The 23,430-nt window shown below is 32.1% G+C and overlaps 1 protein-coding gene across 1 annotated transcript; it reads right to left on the bottom strand.

Moving 5' to 3' along the window:
- Window positions 1–7,827: 7,827 nt before the first annotated feature.
- LOC144575130 (non-specific lipid transfer protein GPI-anchored 6-like) lies at window positions 7,828–9,610 on the bottom strand. Its single transcript, XM_078325251.1, has 3 exons — window positions 9,200–9,610; window positions 8,901–9,017; window positions 7,828–8,080 (listed from the first exon to the last, which is right to left on the bottom strand). The coding sequence occupies exons 1-3, from the start codon at window positions 9,546–9,548 to the stop codon at window positions 7,923–7,925; spliced, it is 624 nt and encodes a 207-aa protein (XP_078181377.1). The 5' UTR covers window positions 9,549–9,610; the 3' UTR covers window positions 7,828–7,922.
- Between the last annotated feature and the right edge of the window lie 13,820 nt (window positions 9,611–23,430).

The raw sequence follows: 23,430 nt of genomic DNA on the forward strand, positions 1-23,430 counted from the left end.
CTTCTCAGTCTATAGCAATATTTTTTCTTCTCATTTTCGCAATAAGCTGGGTACTCTGTCTGATAATCTAAACTCGTGCGCTGTAAGCTACTCTGGCCTAATTCCTTCAAATCTACATTTTGATTTTTCGTTTTATACCAGTAAAACTGAACCAGTATGCATCAGACTACAATTAAGAATCAAAACAGCCACACAATCTATCACGCAGGTGCAGCAAAATGGATAAGTCATGATCAAAATTAATAAAAACGAGTTGCTCATTTTATTCCTAGTACAACTGGCACTTCTCATGCCAATTTGAACACTTAAATCTTTCATTTTTCTTGAATATATAGTAATATCAGTGAATCCTTACCCGAGGAGGATCAAACGGGGTGTTTGTTTGATGAACCAACGTCTCTGACATGTGGGGACATATAGAATTATTTCACTTGTTGGTGTCTATAATGGGTTGTTCACTGTGCATGGCTGAAATTCTGAAGAAATGCCATAGGATGATTTTTTCGCCCCTGGTTTTTCAATGTAAAGAAATATATACATTATCGATAAGAAATCACAAAATAATTATTACGGACAAATAATTACATTGACACATTTTCATAATAATTTCTGAATTTCTTTGAAAAATGACTTTTAAGTGATTCAACTTTATTCTGTAAGATCATATTGAAGTGGATTATAATTAAAAAAAAAAATAGTATCACTACTCTTCGACTGATGATATTTCTTTTTACTGGACATATTTAAGCTACAGTTATTATAACTACTTTTCAATAAACTCATCCTCTCTAAATACTCTTCATAAAATTTTATCACACTTAGATATCATAATAACATAAGAGTGAGGCTATATGGAGATAAGTGTATTAATAAAGTCACATGACAGAATTTGATCATAACCTGATCGATAAGTGTTTTAAAAAAAATGTAAAATATGATATATAAGTATATTTTTATATGATGATTATGTTGAGTGGTTTGATTGACTATTTAGACTTTGAAAACAATACAAATCTATAGTACACACCAACCTGCAGTTTGTAAAGTACTATAGGCTCACTCATGTAATAACCCACTTATCAATCATGTGATATTCACTTAGTTATACATCCATTTATGGGGAAATTTCACGTATACCCGTCAAAAACTTCAAAATTATGTATTTTCTTCTCTAAATTTTGGAAACTCACAAATTTATCCATTTTTATTGTATTGTTTTGCTAAACCTCATTTTAAATTTATAAAATATCCATTTTATCCCTTATTATTACAAGCATAAAAAATTTGTACCTTGTTTAAGAAAACTGTCGGTGTTATATTTGATTGGGTTTTGAGGGCAAAATGGATATTTTATATAGGGTAAGGGGTATAATGGGTATCCGGTTTTCAAGGGAAAAATTGATATTCTATAAAAGGTATAATGGGTATCTTATAAGACCAACATTTTTCTTAAACAATCTTCAAATTTTTTATACTTTTAATAAGGAGTAAAATGGGTATTTTATAAATTTAAAATGAGTTTTAACATAAAATACAATAAAAATGGGTAAATTTGTGAGATTTGAAAGTTTAGAGGGGAAATACGTTATTTTGAAGTTTTTGAGGGGTATACATGAAATTCCCCCTTTATTTTCTAGTTTAGACATAATTATAGATAGTTGGTCACGCTTTTAATCATCTGATAAAAATTAAAATATATTTTGACAGCCGTTATCAGAAACTAATAAACAAAGCAATAAAGTAATATATGAATCTACTTTAAAGAGTTTATAGAAAAAGAAAATCAATTAGTAAGACGGCATGGATGTAAAGTAATATATGAATCTACCATAACCGTATGTTCAGATTGAGTTCATATCATCTAAGGTACTTCACTGTTTGAGTTTGAATCCGATCCGTTCGTTACATAATAACAAGATATTAGTTGATCGGACGATCTGAATTCAAACTCAAAACTGTGAGGTAATGCAAGGATCCAGGGTCGGTTGAGATTTAAGTGCAAAGAACAATAAGCCCAAAAATACAGATCAGAAAAATTATGTCACAATTAATATATTGGGCTGAAAATTAAGCCCTAAATATAGAGCCCAAAAGCCGTAGAGCGGATTTGTTCATATAAACTATTTCGTTCCTCCATTGTGTTCTGAAATCATTGTAGGCTCCTGAAGTTACAGCCTGTATCAAAAAAATTTCTAAGATATTTGAATAAAGCAGGGAAAGAGACGGATTGTTTTATCTCTCCATCTTTTACTTTATTTCTTTTCACTTTGATTGTGTTCAGAATGTCTTCATTAAAGAAAAGTAAGTGTAGGAGAAGAAAGCGCAAGCGGGACCGTACTTGACTAACGCTAATTATTTGCTCCATAACCAAAAATTTAGGAGGAATTAAAGGAGAGCGGAGGTGAGTTGTGTGTATAAAATCAACGATTTTTTTTCACTCCCGATTTGAAATGCAGCAGATTGAATTCTTCTGCATTTCTGGTTGTGGAGCACAGTGTTAGTACTTAACAATAACCCTTTGGTATAATTGACAACAGATCCAGGGCTGGCAGTGAGAGAAACATACAAACCGATTTTTTTAAAAATACCCCAAAAAAAATTATTTTATTAAAAATAATCAGGTTCTGAGTGGAATTTTAAAAATACACAGGCCGCAAATTTTTTCTGCGCTCTGAATTTTTTTTTTTTTAGATTTTTTTATTCCGAGCGCGGATTTTTTCCACGACCCGGATTTTTTTTTTTAGAGTTTGGAGAAAGAAAATATCCATGATTTGGTTTATTTTTTTTTATAATATATGTATAATATATGTATATGTATATGTATATATAATATATGTATATGTATCTATAAAAAATACACCAGCATGTAGAGCATTCAAAAATACACATAATTGACACAAATTTCAATTTATTTGGATTTTTATGCAATTAGTTATGAATTTCCAAAATTATACCGCAAGAAAAAACTTTAAACATCCATAACTTTGGCTAGGAAAGTCGGATTTGCGCGTATGAGCACTTTTCGGAAAGGGGAGAACGAGACGGATCTGATTTTGCCTGGGTGGTACACCGGGCATCGTCGCATCGGAAGCATCATAATTTCAAAAAAACATCGTTTAGTGCCTCAAAAAATCAGTTTAAGTTTTCATTCGACGGTAGACGTACAACGATCGGTATTTTGTTTAGTATAATTCAAGTTTTTGTACTGTAATTATTAATTGTGGAATTTTTTAGTTTGCATGTAGAGTAATTTAGGTTTTTGTATAATTATATATTATATAATTATACAAAAACCTTAATTATATATAATTATATGTAATTATATTATACATATGAGATGGGCTACGGTGAGTTGCGAAGTAAAGCGACTATTTTACTTCACGCTCATATTTTGCGATTTTTAAGTTCAAAACGTCGATCCGAACCGTTCATCTTGTTCTCCATATTGAAATGTGCTTGGAGACCAAATTTTACATTTTTTTGAATTTTTTTACTATTTATTAAGTAATTTTGAAAGTCGCTGATCTGATGGTCCAGAAAATTTTACTATTTTTTACTGTTCACAGTAAAACAGCAATTTTAAAAAATGCAAAATAAATAGTAAAAAATTCCAAAAAATATAAAATTTGGTCTCCAAGCACATTTCAATATGGATTAAACATCTAACGGTTTGGATCAGTCGTTTGGACTTTCAAAATAAAAATACGGCGTGAAGTAGAAACGCGTTTTACTTCGCAACTCACCGTAGCCCACCTCTTATACATATATTATATTATATATACATACACATATATTATACATATATTATAAAAAAGAAAATCAAACCATGGATATTTTCTTTCTCTAAACTCTAAAAAAAAAAAAAATCCGGGCCGCGGAAAAAATCCGTGCTCGGAATAACAAAATCTAAAAAAAAAATATTCGGGGCGCGGAAAAAATCTACGGCCTGAGTATTTTTAAAATTCCAGTCAGAACCTGGTTATTTTTAATAAAATAAATTTTTTTTTTTAGGTATTTTAAAAAAAAATCGGCATACAAACAGAGCAAAATGTTGACTTGTGTTAGCTTTGCACTTTTTGTGGCAGGTGTAATTCCACCAAGGCAACACTAGAATAATCTCTTGAGCAATTAATATGCAGTTGGCAGTTGAGAGAGTAGGTGACAAACATCAACCTGTGGGGATTCTATCTGTTGTCTGTTTTGTATTTCTTGGTTGGATAAGAGCATGTGTTAAGTCTTAATAAATATGACATAAAAATGTATGGATGCAATTAATTCTTTGTTTTTTTCTCAGAAAAATTATAACAGCTGCAACTATAGGAGTCCATATCCTCTGAGATAAAACAATATTAATATTAACATGGGACCTTTAATATTCATGCAGATTATGATCGGACGGTCCGGATCTAAAAGAAATATTTCATTACCTTAGGTGATAATAATTCCATCAATATAGAATATTGGTCTCCCTGATCTTAGTTATTTATGAGCAGATAGGTTTGTTTTAATTTACTGGTACCTAAAATTCAATTCAAATCTGCTGTTGGCATGCGTCTCGTCTAATTAAATTTGAATAGCTCAGATCAGATCAGAAATCACTACCATTAAGAAAATAAGAATGGTGATCATCTATAATTGGTTCCATTGGTTGGTGCCACTTTTTTTTTTTTTTAATTTTATCTTCTATAATTGGTAGGGGTGTCAATGTCACCCTTTTACCCGTTTACCCGACTTGTACCGTATCCGAAAACACGGGTAAGGGTAAGATTTTTTTTCTGTTAGCTAATCGGGTACGGGTAAGGGTAATAATTTTTTTCCGTTTTCGCATAAGATAATTTTTTAAAAATAAAATTATATATATAGATATGTATTTGTATTAAGATGATACATGACACCATAAAAAATTTTATTTTATTAAATTTTCATAATACAAATTAGTTGTATTCATTATTTTTTTCTTATTTTAAAAAATATTTTATCGAAGCACAAATCGAAATGTTAATGACACTTTTTTATCCATTTACCCGACCCGTACCGTATCCGAAAAGACGGATAAGGGTAAAGATTTTTTTCGTTATCATAACAGGTACGGGTATGAAAATATCTCTACCCAACCCGTATCGTAGCCGTTGACACCCCTAATAATTGGTGCTAGTTAATGATGTTATCCCAGCAAGATATTAAATGAACTGATGAACAAAATCATGTCTATTGTCTAGTGTATAGCAATATTAAAAAAATTGTTTTTCCTACAGGATTTTAATAAAAAAAATGAAATAAAGGAGTTAATAATAAATTATAGAGTTGAAATTTAATGAATCATAAATGCATTCACTTTTCAAGGTCATCTGACATGGTTTTTCACAATACAACTATTTCATGCTACCCGAGTAAAAAACAGCTCAGTTCATTTAAAATCCACTGAAAGCGATAGTAACAATTTTCCAGTTCAGGAACAATTGGTAAGATCTAAAATTTATAATTCAAATATGGTTTTAAAAGCGGAGGGTTCAAATAACTCTTTAACTTTTGTATTTTCATCCTATCTTCACTCTTTTATTTTTTTAATAACAAAGTTTAGAAACTTATATATTAAAATAAAATTATTGAATGTGATCTATATTATTTTCTATATGTGCACATTAAAAAAATTATTTTTCAATGTTGAATTTATTTGAAGTAATAAGTTGAAAATTCAATGTCCATAATTTATCCACATTGGTAACACTAAAAAAAATTATATACTTTGGTATATAATTTAGCAAACTCTTGATGTTAATCAAAAATTCTGAAAAAATAGTAAAAAATTTTCAAAAAATATAAAATTTGGTCTCCAAGCACATTTTAATATGAAGAACATGTTGGAAGGTTCGAATCGACTATTTAAACTTTGAAAATGAAAATATGAGGTGAGGATGCACGTTAGGACCACAAAAGGAAGGATGCATTTTAACCCTCCTCATCAAAATGTTGTTATCTTTTACTTGTTGTAAGCAATACTCTAGTTGAGATATTTGAACGTTCCTAAGACAATATGGACCATTGAGGCTCTTCCCTTTGTCTATTTACAATTTTGAAATTCGGATAACCACTAGCTATGCGATAAAAAACAATATCTTCTTCTTGCAAGCTTTTCGAAAAGTAGTCATTTGTTGAAATCGGATACTCGAGCGCCGGATACGCCCGTTTGAAAATTTATAATTTCAAAGAAAATTGGTAAAGTAAATCTGAAGTTGAACTATCAAGACACAACCGTTACAACGGTTAGCAAACGTTTCAATGATTTAAATAAATTCGGAATTACAAGATTTGGCTTCTTTCAACCAATTTGACCAGAGACTTCCCATTGATAATGTCTGTGTCAACCATTGTCACACACTCACACTTGACGTAAAGTGCAAGCAATATACAACTGGCTTCAGCGGAATTTGGAAATTTATTCAGCCGTTCTAATAGTTAAGCAACCGTTATAATGGTTGAGAGCAAAATTCTAATTTTATTTTCTTCTATATAAATAGAAAGTCTGAATTCGTTTCTAATCAAAAACCTGTACTTTCGGGTGATATATTTTTCTCTGTTTGAGGTAGTCATCATTGGTATGCTTGCTTAAACCTTCAATATTATTGATTCAACCTCAAATCTACTTCACCAACCTCTAAATAGATTAGGTTAGATTGATTAGATCTTGAGTGTTCTTTGTGAGAGCCTTTCTTTGTGCTCATTTTATTCATAGACGTGTGACTTTTTGCTTGTTCTATGGGCTCACTAGTTGCAGCTTTTGTGCTCATTCTGCACGAGTTGGCCATGTGACTTTCTAAGGTATAAGGGCTCACCAGTTCACAAGTTGTACCATTTCTCATTGGATAATGCAAAGATGCGCCAATCAGGTTGCGTTGCCTCGAAGACGTAAGCATTTTAAGTTGAATTTCGTTAACATCTCTTGTGTCACTTCTCTTACTCTTCTATTTATTTTATCTACGTTTGAGAATTGTTGGTATTTGAATTAATCGAATAATCGTACCAAAAAGATTTTAAATTTTAAAGGCTCCATAGAAAATTTTCTATGATATAGAGTGTATCTAACAGTTTTATTTTGACATTTAAATTTTAAATTTGAAGTTATCATAGTTTTAAAAATAAAGACACGATAGGCCCAAAAAATGAAGAAATTTGAACTCTTCTCATTTTAAAATTAGTTTCTATCTAACGGTTTTATTTTGACATTTAATTAAATAATAGTTAGAATTTGAATTCTAGCAAGTATTTAATTATTATATTTATGCATTTTGTCTCTGACTCTATGTATACATTCATAATTAATAATAATTGTAATTCACAAGTGCAGAATATTTTTATGATGGTATCTTTTTTTTTTGAAAGCATTTTTTATGATGGTATCAAATGAAGTAGCTTTCATATAAGAAAAATTCTGTCATGGTCATTAATTTCTAGACCTTTGTACGTTGTTAATGCAAACTATTTCTTTCCATTTATTAATAAAGAAAATTGGCAAAATATCATTTTTCAATAAAAAAAAACAAAATACTATATTCACTTGTTAAAAATTTTAGGTATCTGGCTTTTGATAAAATAAAATGTACATAAAAATTTATATGCATGCTATAATTATCTTCTCTATATATTGATACTTAATTTTCTATTCGTCAATTTTGCAAATAATATGAGGTAAATCGTCGGTTATTTGTACAAACACTGTCATAAACTTTATTACTATGCTGATTTTAATAGATTTACAACCAAGAAAGATAATACATTTGCATAAATTATACTAGATCTCACACCAAAAATTAAATTAAACAAGATATAGAAGGGGGAATCAACCACTGGGAACTATTGATATGCCAGATAATGGTGTTTAACACCAGCCACCAGGTACAATAATATATATATATTCTACCTAGCTAGATCACATGAATCAAATACAAGAGAGGCAAAACAAGGTGAGATATCCATGATACTGTTGTCATCATCTTGTATCCTATCAGTTCTTTTCTCTCTGCACCATTAGTTTGTGCATTTGTGTTAGCAGCAGTACTATCAGTACTGGACTTTCCTTTTCCTAAAGAAAAGAAAATAATAATAATAATAGAGAAGACAAATTAATACAATAATAGAGAAATTTTTTTACTATTTTTTAGATATGTAGAAAATTCTTGACTAATTATATATGGTCCATAGCTAATCTTCTAAATCAATGAATTTTCTACTTATCTATAAAGTAAGTATTTTTTTTTCTAAAATATGTAAAATTTAGTCTCCAATCAAATTTAATATGTAGATCGTGTTGAATGGTTCATATCGATTGTTTGAACTTTCAAAATAAAAATATGAGTATGAAGTAAAACATGTGTCCCTTCAGCACAATTAATATAGCCCTCCTCTTTTTTCCCTTCAAGTTATAACATTAATATTTCATGGAAAGGATCTGTTAGGTACCATTTCTAGCTAGTATTTGCTTTGATTTAATTAATTTACAATTTTTTTTCATCTTTTAATTTAATTAAGATTCTTTCCTTCTCCAGAAAAGCAATCAAATCCATCATCCATGTACCAAAAATGATACGGAACCTTTATAATCTTGACTAAGGACTGAAGTACCACAAAAAGACACCTAGGACTAAATATAAAAGGGACATTCTTCGAAGGATGCAATAAAATGCACAAATATATCTTATGGTATATTAGAGAAACCGGAATAAATGACACAATGGACCATATATTGTACTTGTTTTTTACATGGGTGATCTTATCTTAGTACTTTCTAATTTTGCTTTATTCAAGAACTTGAGATATAGTGGACCAATACTGAAAAGAGCTTAAATGAAAATTTACAACTTAATTTTTTTTTTCAAAAAAGAAAGAAGAATGAAGAAAGGTACCGGTACTGGTTGATGATGTAGGTGTGCTGGTTGCCGGAGTAGAGGTGCCCTCCATCTCCTTGACCAATTGCTCAAAGTCCTTTGTTTGTGCCGAATCCTTCGGTAAATTTAATAAACCTAAGAGAACAGGAAAAACATTTCACCTTAGTGTTTAATGATGAATTGGAGGATAATAAAAGAAAATTAAAAAATCAGTGCATCCATAGGATGCTTTGATTCTTCAATGAATTTTGATTTTGGTTTCAGACAGATATGCACATGCACACATACGATCCCGATACACATGCAAGTCTGCTTACGTGGGCAATCGCTGATATTGGTCGGTGCATTGCACTTCTGTGGCAACTGCAGTGCCAGGGTAACATTGATCTTCATCCCAAGCTCCGGTTGATCCCGATCCTTAATTAAAACACACACACACTTCAAACCCTTTCCGACGACTTGCTTGAACCCGGCGCAACAATCTGGAGTAGGATTCTTTGCGGTTGTTGCTCCCTCGACAAACGTGACGCATGTCGCGAGACCCATCAGCTGATTAGTGCACTCGGCACGATCCGCTGCAAAGTCAGAGTTTGCTATCAGAACCAAGCACATGAAAGCAAGTGAAACAAATAGTGGTCTTAAGGTAGCCATGTTATATCTATACATGTAACTATGTATGATGAGTAGTATATGGTGAGGAGAGAATTAAGTGTTTTTGCCTTGTTATATAAGAGATGTTGTATGGAGGCGAATTATGGTGGCCAGTTGAATAGTTATGAGGCAGCGCTGGAAACAGCGACTAATACTGGTAATGGAATAATAGAAGGCCATATTGCAAATTTATTATGCTAATCATGATTTGTTGTGGTGGTGGCAGTGTTGATTTTTGTGTTGCTACGACGCACTGCCAGTATATATATGTCCATGAATAAGTTATATTTTTTTTTTCTAGTAATTGAAATCACACACCAATATTTCCAAATATTAGAGATTAGTTTGTTAGTCTGTTTTAAATTTTAATTATATGCAGTAATATGATCAGAAGTTTAACATGCACGAGATGTGCCTAAAGATATAAATTTGTGCCTCATGCACCGTGACAAGTTAAATCTAAAGATGATCGAACTGCATGCAACACTTGTACAATATGCATTGATTATATAAACTGAAATGCTACACAAGATTATAATTTATAAATAATGTATTCATCCACGTACCGAAGTCCTTTTCATACAATATGTAAATCAAAGTTCCTAAATTTAATTAATTAGTTGGTTTGTATTTTATGAAGTATGAACTATCGTTTTCTTAGGAATTAGATTATGAGCAGAATATATTTAGTACATATAATTATTATTATTTTATTAATTCTAAGTAATTAAATTGCGAAACTTTATAAAATTAATTATTTTGTCATCGAGATTATGAGCTGATAATTAATAGTGACATATATCTTCTGTCGTAAATATTCAATAAAAAATTATATTAATGTCCTAGTTTTAAATTAATTAAGAAGGTGAACTCAATTATGTGACTTAGCGACCACTATAGCTTGACACTTTATCTGCATGCATGCCGATCAATTAAGAAAAAGACATTTAACAGTATTATTCTCAAAGAATTACTAATTAATTAATATCGACATGAGTAATGTCTACAATTCATATAATAATAACACTAATACTAATAATAATAATAATAATAATAATAATAATAATAATAATAATAATAATAATAGACGAAGGTTACTGTATTATATATATCGCGCATATTGATATATACAGTGTTTTAAAATGCGGTTTTGTTCATGCATGCGGAAGGTCACTGCATACCGCATATGCGGTATGCAGACGCATATGCGGATTTTCATGCGGATTTATATATGCAGATTTTAAAATAAAAATTCACGTATATATATAGAGAGAGTGTGTGTGTGACTAATGTGCATTCGTATGCATACGGTCCAAATTTAAAATTTCAAAATCCAAAATGTCGATCCGAACCGTTCATCTTGTTCTCCATATTAATATGTGCTTGGAGACCAAATTTTACATTTTTCTGAATTTTTTTACTATTTATTAAGTCACTTTGAAAATTGCTGATCCAACGGTGGCTGCTGATCCGCATGGGTGGACTGCATGGCCGCATTTTTAATCCGCATATGCATTTTTTTATTCCGCATGGCCGCATATTCGGACCGCATATGCGGCCGCATGCTCAAAACCGCATGGGATGACTGCATGGCCGTTCTGAGCGCGGCTGCCGACCGCATACGCATATGCGGCCCATGCGGCCGCATTTTAAAACACTGGATATATATGTATACTAGTGTATTAATGGTCAGGCGGGTACGGGTACGTCTCGGGTACGGGTATGACGGGTACTAGGGTATACGGGTACGGGTATGTCGGGTATTTTTTTCAAAAACCATACCCTACCCGTCCTATACCGATACCCTTGACGGGTAGGGCGGTCCGGGTACGGGTATTTTTTTTTTTTTTTGCTGTTTTTTTCTGGTTTTTTTGTTTTCGTTTTTTTTTCCGTTTTTTTTCTTGTTATTTTTTTTCTGTTTTTCTTATGTTTTTTTTTTTACTTTAAAACAATAAAATATAAATATAAATAAAAAAACAGAAATTAAAAAACAGAAATTAAAACAGAATTTTAAAAACAGAAATTACAAAACAGAAATTAAAAACAGAATTTTAAAAACAGAAATAAAAACAGAATTTTAAAAACAGAATTTTAAAAACAGAATTTTAAATACAGAAATTAAAAAACAGAAATTAAAACACAGAAATTAAAAAATAGAAATTAAAAAACAGAAATAAAAACAGAATTTTAAAAACAGAAATTAAAAAACAGAAATTAAAAAACAGAAATAAAAACAGAATTTTAAAAACAGAAATTAAAAAACAGAATTTTAAAAACAGAAATTAAATTGAATTTGGGGGGAAATTTGAATTTGGGGTTTGAATTATTGGGTCGGGTATAAGGGTACGGGTACGGGTAAGGGTAGACGGGTACCCGGATAGGGTAAAGTCGGGTACGGGTAAGGTCGGGTACGGGTATGGTCGGGTAGGGTATGGTCGGGTATTTGCCCAAAAAAACCTGTCTGGTCCGTTTTTTGCCCGTACCCGCGTACCCGAGTACCCGACCCATACCCGGGCTCGGGCACGGGCGGGTAGGGTAGGGTATACCCTTAACGGGTATAATTAATACTCTAATGTATACTATAGAATCATATTTTTATTTTCAAATTTTAAATAATTTATCTGAATCGCTCAACATAATCTTCATATGAAAATGTTCTTGAAAATCATACTGAGCAGTTTAGATCGACTGTTTGGATTTTAAAATTGAGATATTGATCCATATATGTTATGGACCAATGTGCATTATGCATATTATCGCAACCTCACTTATCATCATCATCATAATTATCAAAATAATCATATTAATAATAATAATAACAATAACAATAATAAAATAATCATAGTAATCATCATCATCATCAAGATAAATATTGTTTTAGCTTGCTTTTTTCAACATTTAATTGAAAGACTGAAATTATTTGATTTCCTTCAATCTCGCATTTTTTTTTGCTTCCAATTCATATTTTTTTCTCTTAATTTCTTTGCGAGATTGAGATTCATTACCGTCTGCCTTCTATTTCTTTGACAAGGCACGATTCTTGGTTCTCTATCTACCTTTGCATCTGATCTCTCCCTCTTCTCTCTCATCTAAAAAACACCGATACAAAATTCCGCTCATCCATAGCGCGTGCTTCCAATTTGAATTGAGTCCTGGAAAGCAACCTTGATTCACGCTTTTATAACTTAAATTTGTTATTCGGTAAGCATATATATACATTCCTCTCTTCTTAAAACAAGAAGCAAAACATGAAAATTCATAATAAGTAGCATGGATGTGATTTGTTACAGTATTATAGTACTGCACAATTTAAGTTGAAGGCGACGCAAAATGTTGTTGTCTCTAAAACCTATCGAACGGGAAATTTATTAGAACCCTCTATTGGAGTCTATTTCACCTCTCAACTTCAATCATTAACTAATTTTGATACCACCGAACAAAATAACATAAGTTTTTTTTTCCATGATTCTTGGGTTTCTATTATTTATGTCAGAAACTGTTTTGTATATTTATGATTATTTTATTTAATTAGAAATTTTTATAATTTTTTATTTTTCTATTAAAATATCAAAAATAGATTGAATAATATATAATTTGATTTATTAGAAAGACTGCAACAAATAATCTGGATCAATATTTTTTAGGCCAAATCTTTTATAGCTGTAAGAAAAATTAAAAAAAAAAATTTGTGTTACTAAAAAAATAAAAATATTTTGCATATGAGTTATTGATTCTGGTTCAAAAATCACTTCTAGATAAATACAGAAAATATTCTATTTTTCAAAAAACAAAAAAATTATCTGACTTTTGTTATAGAAATGATTTCTTTTTTAAAAAAAAAAGTTTCAAAATAGATATAATATCTTAGAGTTTAAATATACTGGAAGAACCACAATATTTTATTTATTTACTCAGAAGTGACTTTTGAACCGGAATCAATAACTCAGATAAAAAACAACGTTTTTTTTTCAATAACACACAAAAAAATATTAAAATTTTTCTTACAGCCACAAAAAGTCCATCCCGAAAAATTATTGATCCGGGTTATTTATTGCAGTCTTTCTAATAAATCAAATTATATTGTATTTTATTTATTTTTTAAGAAATATATAAATTATTTATAATATTTTAATAGAAAAAATAAAATAAAAAATCATAAATATACAAAAGGGTTTCGGACGGAAACCAAGGAAATAACAAAAAAAAAACTTATGTTATACTGGATCATTTTCTTAACAACAGAGCGAGAGAGAGAGAGATCCGGCGCAACCTTGAAGGATTTAGGATTTGCGATCATCACTGAAGTACTTGCTTGTTGACCACCATGAATGCTAGAGGTACGCTTATGTATTATGTTTTAATTTAATTATAGTATTTAATGTAATATCATGTTGTTTCAAGTTCTTGGGACCTTTAATGGTCTTTTGCTCTTATGATGCATTTTCTAATGCGTAATTAAAGATGATCAAAGTGCTTATGTTCATGTAGTAATTCTACTTACATGTGGTATCAGAGCCTTGCTTGGAAACTTCATAATATTCATTAAATTTCTGTAATTAAACTATTATAGATTAATCTATAAAATTAGAACTTGTAAAATTGATAATCCCCAATTGAATTGCAAGTTTCCAAGGAAGTTAGGGTTAGACTTGAAAGAATAATTTGAAAGATTATTTTATGTGATATGATATTTAATCATCATATAGATATTGAATTGAATTGCGTGTTAATTCATAAGGCATTAAGGATACTCCCAAAGGTAGGTCTGCCGCCCTTATGATTAAACACATTAAAAGTGCAATTATGTCCTAGTTTTAAATTAAGAAGGTGAACTCAATTATGTGACTTAGAGACCACTATAGCTTGACACTTTATCTGCATGCATGCTGATCAATTAAGAAAAAGACATTTAACAATATTATTCTCAAAGAATTACTAATTAATTAATATATCGACATGAGTAATGTCTACAATTCATATAATAATAGACGAAGGTTACTGTATTATATATATCGCGCATATTGATATATATGTATACTATAGAATTTTATTTTTATTTTCAAATTTTAAATAATTTATCTGAATTGCTCAATATAATATTCATATGAAAATGTTCTTGAAAATCATACTGAGCAGTTTAGATCGACTGTTTGGACTTTGGAATTGAGATATTGATCCATATATATTATGGACCAATGTGCGTTACAACCTCACTTATCATCATCATCATAATTATCAAAATAATCATATTAATAATAATAATAATAACAATAACAATAATAAAATAATCATAGTAATCATTATCATCATAATTATCAAAATAATCATATTAATAATAATAATAACAATAACAATAATAAAAATAATCATAGTAATCATCATCATCATCAAGATAAATATTGTTTTAGCTTGCCTTTTTCAACATTTAATTGAAAGACTGAAATTATTTGATTTCCTTCAATCTCGCATTTTTTTTTGCTTCCAATTCATATTTTTTTTCTCTTAATTTCTTTGCGAGATTGAGATTCATTACCGCCTGCCTTCTATTTCTTTGACAAGGCACGATTCTTGGTTCTCTATCTACCTTTGCATCTGATCTCTCCCTCCTCTCTCTCATCTAAAAAACACCGATACAAAAATCCGCTCATCCATAGCGCATGCTTCCAATTTGAATTGAGTCCTGGAAAGCAACCTTGATTCACGCTTTTATAACTTAAATTTGTTATTCGGTAAGCATATATATACATTCCTCTCTTCTTAAAACAAGAAGCAAAACATGAAAATTCATAATAAGTAGCATGGATGTGATTTGTTACAGTATTATAGTACTGCACAATTTAAGTTGAAGGCGACGCAAAATGTTGTTGTCTCTAAAACCTATCGAACGGGAAATTTATTAGAACCCTCTATTGGAGTCTATTTCACCTCTCAACTTCAATCATTAACTAATTTTGATACCACCGAACAAAATAACATAAGTTTTTTTTCCATGATTCTTGGGTTTCTATTATTTATGTCAGAAACTGTTTTGTATATTTATGATTATTTTATTTAATTAGAAATTTTTATAATTTTTTATTTTTCTATTAAAATATCAAAAATAGATTGAATAATATATAATTCGATTTATTAGAAAGACTGCAACAAATAATCTGGATCAAAAATAAAATTATAAATTATTTCTAATATTTTAGTATTTCATCTATTTTTTAAGAAATATATAAATTATTTCTAATATTTTAATAGAAAAAAAATAAAAAAATCATAAATATACAAAAGGGTTTCGGACGGAAACCAAGGAAATAACAAAAAAAAAACTTATGTTATACCGACTCAATATTTTTTTCGGCCGCCGAAAATTGGCCTCGGCATTTTTAGAAATCTTCATTTCTTCAACTGAACTGAATATATGTGTTTCTTTTGTGTTATTTTATATTTAATTTTGAATATTAAAAAAAAAAAGCGGCCTCTCGAACCATACCGATAGATAATAGAGTATGTATTTTATGTATCTCCTGACTGCTATATATATATATATACTAGTATCATACCCGTGCGTTGCAACGGGGACATATTATAAGAAACAAATATATCAATGAAAATAATAATTATCTAAAAATTAAAACACATGTTAATAGAAAATTTATATGATTATGTATTTTTAATTAACTTTAATCATAATCTCTGATAACAATTTGATGATGTAATTATTTTTTATTTTTAAGTACCAATGATATCAAATAATAGCTCTATTTGAATCTAATATCAAATAGAGGAGGGTTAAAATGCACCCTCCCTTTTGTGCTCCTAACGTGCACCCTACCCTCATATCTTCATTTTCAAAGTTCAAATAGTTGATTCGAACCTTCCAACGTGTTCTTCATATTAAAATGTGTTTGCAGACCAAATTTTACATTTTTTGAAAAAATTTTACTATTTTTTCAGAAATTTTGATTAAACTAAACAATAATAAAAAATTCAGAAAAGTGATGATTTTCAAAAATTCTGAAAAAATAGTAAAAAAATTCCAAAATGTGTAAAATTTGGTCTCCAAGCACATTTTAATATGAAGAACACGTTGGAAGGTTCGAATCGACTATTTTAACTTTGAAAATGAAGATATGAAGGGAGGGTGCACGTTAGGAGCACAAAAGGGAGGGTGCATTTTAACCTGTTAGTGTAATAATCTAGAAGTCAATAATACGATAATTTATCATAAAGCTTTGTTCATGAATTGGATGATTAATATCATTTTGTTGCCTTGAGTATTATTGCATTTATGGATCATTTCGAGTTCATGACTGAAATTGTGAAACTCCATAATATAGATGATATATACTCTTAAAAGGTCACTGACCAAGGTAATTAGCAGGAACACTAATTACCGCTGTAAGGTTAGTATGTGGATTAAATGATGGTCAAGTTTTACAGACCATAGACAAGGAGTTGTCATTTTAATCACATAGATATATGTTCCAGGAACATGATATCTGACAGACCCCGAATGAAACATTATACGGAATTGTGTTCGTGTCATTAATGCTTTCATTCAGTGTTAAGTTATAAAGTATGAGGTATTCATCTTTCCTACTAAGAAATGTATATGTGTGATTGTTATCAAACGCTGTCGGTAAAATGCAGTTATAACGGTAGCTCTTCGGTATACATGGCTTAGCTGAGGTAGTGATGGTTTACCAAAAGTACTATTGTCCCTCGTATCTCTATACGAGCTATAGCATCACTGGGCCCCTTGATAGAGTAAGATTATCAGCGCGCGGTATGATTACAAGAGTAATCATATTTGATAATCTGCTCAAGATCAAGAAAAGATTAAGTTTACAAGGATGACACACACCTACCTTGAAACTAATCTGATAGCTATGTGACAAAAGAACTGACACAAGTAAATTGTTTACTGGATCGTGATATTGTACTGTACAGCATCATCTGTGTAATTGGATGGTCATGATGTGTTGCCAGATGCCGCTCATGATTATAGAAGTTAAAACAGTTTTAACTCTATTTACCAACATAACACAGATCCTATTGGGTCACACCATATAGGAGTTAATCGGAGAATCTTATTGTGATTGATTATAAATTGGTTATGATCAATAGTAAGATGGTTATAATTAATTATACGTGTTATAATTAAATTATAAATGTTATGTAAAAATAACAAGCAAAAACATTGGTTAATTTATAAACGTGTGTGACACGTTGTATAAAAGTTAACCGGTTAATTTATAAATGTGCAGGACACGTTGTATAAATTACCGAAACAACAACCGCAAGAAAAATATATATAATTATTTAGAATAATTATACGAATATTATTTGTATTCGGGCCGAGGGCATTCGGGTCTTTTCAGATTCGTCTTATCCGCATGACATGTCATCGATCCTATCCAGATGACACGTCATCGATACTGAAACAAACAACCGCAGAAAAATATATATAATTGTTCAGAATAATTATACAAACATTATTTGTGTTCGGGCCGAGGGCATTCGGGTCTTTTCAGATTCGTGCTTATCCGCATGACGTGTCATCGATCCTATCCAGATGACACGTCATCGATCTTATCCACATGTCATCATCCTTATCCATTCGATGGCATATCTTGTAAATAGGCCGAACTTGGAGGGCATTTTGGTCATTTGGCAACCGACCCTAAACCCTATAAATAGGGGTGGAGGGGTAGAGAGAAAAATCACTAATTCACTTGTATCATTTCGTGCAGAATCCAATCAGTATTTTCTCTCTTTCTCCGTTTCTCTCCCAAATAGTGTTTCGGTTGAGAAAAGAAAGTTATACGTAGTTGACGTATAATCTTGCGGGTTGTTGTGAAGAATATTTACGGGATCGATGAATAGTGTTTTACCGAATTTCGCGGTATGTCAGTTTTGCTCATTTGATGAAACTGAGTAACCGAAAATTCGTGTTTATGGGTTTTCGTCTTTTTCCCCGTGAATAGTGTTTTTGCATAATTCCGCGGTTTATAGTATTTCTGGCAAAAGAAATAAACCGCTCTCTGGTTAGTCCTGGTGGATAATCGATAGAGGTATCACACGTGTGATACTCCGAGTCGATTCCTTCCCTTGTGAGGCTCTACTCGCTCGGTCTGCATTCCAACTGTGATTTGGAAACAAGGTATAAATATGTTATATGAATCTATTTAATTGGGAAGTAGATTAAAGTTTTAGAAATCAATCATGGAGTAGATCTGTAAAAGGATTAAATTGGGTTTTGATGCCAAAGGAATACTGAAGGTGGACCGCCTTGGAAAGTTTCCTGACATACCCCGTTTAATCCTGAGCTTAAGTTGGCTGTAGAAATTTTTGTTCTACGGTCATTCAGCACCTTAAGCCTAAACGGGTTTTGGTTACAGCACCCCCGAAACCCCAACAGTGGTATCAGAGCACAAGGCTCTCCCGCTGATTGATTTTCTAAAAGTTATAACTTATGCAAATTAGGTGCATATACCGCATATCAGTTTAATTCTTACATTTGCAGCTTAAGTCCAAAACCGATTAGAAATGATATTTTCTTGGATCGGTTCTACCGACTAAGAAAGTTAAATTAGATTTAAGCTTTCTTTATGCTTTCTTATGAAATGTAAACTTTTACATTTCTTGGATCGGTTTTCCGACCGAGAAAGATAAAATAGGATTTTATGCTTTCTTTATGTTTTCGTTTGCAAAACTTTCAACTGCGTTTGAGTATATCTAAGAATGTGATGAAGCAATAAAGTACCCAAGTAAGAACTGCTAATCTCCATCCGTAAACGACAAGGTTAATGACAAGAAAAGTCTCGACTTTTCGTCTAACCCTCGTTTACGCGTCCTGATAGCTGGCCCAAAGGGGACTTTGTCACGTTACCAAATTACTCTATGCTTTTCAAATGGCAAAATTTAGTGTAAGTTTTTCGCCTTTTCGAAAACCTTCGGATAAGTAAAGTTCATCGAAGAATGTGATGAAGCAATAAAGTACCTGAGTAAGAGCTGTCATTTCCACACAAGAAAGAGATGGTTCTGTCTAGGAAAGATTGAGTCTAAGCGGTCCTCGTGACCCCGATCTTTCCTGGGAGCCCCTTTCACGTGTCCTAATGGCTGGCCCAAAAGGAACTTTGTCACGTTACCAAATTGCTTTATGGACCGAAAAGAATATCTGATTTTAAAACATATAAATTGTTTATGTGCTTTAAATGGTATAAATAAGAACTGAGCATAGCTGCAAAATAAAGAATTGGTAACTGATAGATTATATACCCGACTTGGTCCTGTATATAAGTAAATTAGATCTACAGCTTAGAGTAAATTAGATTTACTGCTTTAAAATGAAAATGGGTAAAACTAGATTTACCATCTTTCCAAGGAACCGTGAAAGAAAATTTTCTTTGAAGAAAAATACGAATGTGGGATCACATTTGGCATTGTTTTCTTTCTGACTTCCTTTCCACGACTGCTTACTGAAGCATATGAAAGAGGTCTTTTAGGAAAATGGAAATGGATCATATTCACTATTCTTTCTGTCTGACTTCCTTTCCACGACTGCTTACTGAAGCATATGAAAGAGGTCCTTGAGGAAGATAGGAATTGGATCACAATCGGTATTTCTCTGACAAGCAACTTTCACGTGTCCGTAACGCTGACCAAGGTCAACATTACGAACTGAAAGAAATATACGTGACTCGGTCACATATATAGGTAAATCAGATTTACTGCTATCATATAAAAACGTATAGATTAGATTTATCGTTTTTATAAGAAACCATATAAACTACCTCTACAAGATAGACGGTAGCTAAAGTTAGTTACAAGAACTGACTGCTTAACAAAGCTAAGCGTATCAAAGAGATACTGATAAGAACAGAAACTAATGGAGATCACATTTCGTATTCAAGACTTCCTTTCCACGACTGCTTAATGAAGCATATGAAAGAGGTCGTTATAAAGATACGAATATAATCACATTTAGTCATTCTTACATATGCTGAGAAAAGAAAGTAATGGGGATCACATTCGATATTTTAGACTTCCTTTCCACGACTGCTTAATGAAGCATATGAAAGAGGTCGCTATAAAAATACGAATAGAATCACATTAGTCGTTCTTTCTGACATAAGCTAAGAAAAGAAATGGAGATCACATTCCGTATTCAAGACTTCCTTTCTATAATTGCTTAATGAAGCATATGAAATAAGTCGCTATAAAGATACGAATAGAATCACATTAGTCGTTCTTTTTCACATACCCCTTTGAAGATTGCTGGCACTGTTAAGCATAAACACCAACCCATTAAATATTAAGTAGTATGCCCTTCCCACTCTATCCTCCTCACATCATTGTTCATTGGTTGTATGATTGAAACCTACTCAGTAGGCATCGCTTTTTACCTTTGGTGGTCGAGGGTTATGTGAGACATAACAAAACAAAATAGAGTGAGGTTACTTACCGATGATTTCTAAAAGAGTTTTAGGCTCGGGGCAAAGTCTTCGTTAAATACACGTGATGTTTTAACGAAACTAAGAATCACAAAGAGTTGTGATTAGCAAGTTTGCTTACCTAAGATAACTGATAGTCATGATATGCATACACTGCCTTGGTTATTGGTGAAAATATGGATCTTGGTCCTACTGCAAACGGGAATAGAACAAATTTGCAGTGGGAGTTTTATTATTGAATAAAACATTACATGAACAAAGCTAAAAATCTTTACTTTAAACGTTGTAGAAATATGGCTAAAGAAACGTCTTTCTCTTTACGCTCCCTACTCGAAAAGGTAGACATACATGAGAAAAAGGAATATATCCTAAATACACCGGTCCCTGCTGAAATAGTAGAGAGCAGCTCTGTCAGTACTCACACGCTTCGTATGACAAGCGATGATGAGAAACTGGAGAAGCTTAACTGTCCGTGGAGCCACGAGTTGGCCACGGAAGTTATCCTGAACTCATTTCCTCCCAGCTATTCGGAGTTCATTGTGAACTCCCATAAGCAAGAGTTGGATAAGAGCTTGCAGGAGCTCCAAGGGATGCTGAGGATCACTGATAAAGACATTGAGAATAGCTCTCATGTCCTCATGATCCAAGAAGGTGGGAGGAAGATCAAGAAAGCAAAAGGGAAAAACGGCGATTAAGTACAAAGGCAAAGGGAAGTTGGTTCCGGGAACGAACTCTCCCAAGATAAATGTTTCTGCTAACTCTGACTGCTATTTTAGCAATAGCAAATGTCACTGGAAGAGAAACTGCCCGGAGTATCTTGGAGATATGAAGTTTGAGAATGTCTCAAAAGTCTCAGTCTCAAGTATTTATGTTATTGAAATTAATGTTGCGACCTCTCTTAATGATTGGGTACTGAATACCGGATCATGTGCTCATATTTGCACGAATATGCATGCACTAAGAGGAAGTTACACAATAAGGAAGTACAACTCCGAGTTGGAAACGGAGCACATGTTGCAGCCGTTACAGTCGGTAGGATAGAATTGTACTTGCCTAGCGGGTTTATTCTGGAACTAGAAAATGTCTATTTTGTTCCTGCCATTTCTAGAAATATCATATCAATCTCGTGTTAAGAGATGAATGGTTTCTCGTTTGTTATAAAGGACAATAGATGTTCTATTTATAAAAATGAGACATATTATGGATCATCTTACTTGTTAAATGGTCTTTATATGCTAGAAATGAAAAATCCCGTGTTTAACATCAATAACAAAAGACTCAAAACGTTTCCTGAAAGTATTGACTTACATGAGACATAAGTCTGAATCCTTTGACGAGTTCAAGGAATTTAAGACTAAAGTAGAAAATCAACTGAACAAAAGTATTAAGGCATTATGGTAGGACCGTGGAGGCGAATGCTTGAGTTATGGTTTTCAAAACGTACTTAAAGGAATGTGAGATAGTCTCACAACTCACACCTCTAGGGACACCGCTATGTTACGGTGTTGCCAAGAAAATGAAACAAACCATGCTGGACATGATTCGTTCCATGATGAGTAACGCCACCCTTCCCAAAATCATTTTGGGGACACGCACTAGATACTGTCGCACTAACGATAAATATGGTTCCATCCAAGTCAGTTGAAAAGACTCCATACGAGTTATGGTTTGGGAAATCCCAAATATGTCTTATCTTAAAAATAGGGTTGCGAAGTATTTGTCAAATGCATGACGTCTGACAAACTTGGTCCCAAATCTGACAAGTGCTTTTTCGTAGAGTATCCTAAGGAAACGAAAGGATATTACTTCTATTACCAGTCCGAGAACAAATTAGTTGTTGCTCGTCATGGTATACTTTTGGAGAACGAGTTTCTTGCAAAAGGAAGTAGTGGGAGTAATGTAATACTTGAAGAAATTCAAGATACATCACACAATACAATATCTGAACTAGATCAGATTAACCCACCTCTTGATTTTTGGCTGATGAGCATCTGGAAGTACCAAGTCCACAAGTAGTTGTGGATGGGGTTCTAGTCTCAAGCTCAAGTGCTTCAATGCAAGTTGAAGTAGAACTGGATCCGCAGACAGTTGTGGATCAAGTTCGACAGCCTGAAGAACAAGTGCTACGTAGGTCAATGAGAACAGTCCATGCACCCGAGAGGTACTTGGGACTGCACGAGGTCTCAGTTTTTGACACTGAAGATCCTCTGACCTATGCGGAAGCAATGGATAGGCCTGACTCTGATAAATGGCTAGAGGCCATGAGATCCGAAATACAGTCCATGTATGACAACACGGTTTGGAACCTAGTTGTACCACTTGATGGGGTGAAGCCCATAGCTAACAAGTGGGTTTTCAAAGGAAAACAGACATGGACGAAAATATGACTATTTACAAAGCACGGCTAGTAGCGAAGAGGTTTCAAACAAATTCTGGGAATTGATGAAACT

The sequence above is a fragment of the Carex rostrata genome, chromosome 23, assembly GCF_964058835.1.
Source record: "Carex rostrata chromosome 23, lpCarRost1.2, whole genome shotgun sequence".
Lineage (NCBI taxonomy): Eukaryota > Viridiplantae > Streptophyta > Magnoliopsida > Poales > Cyperaceae > Carex > Carex rostrata.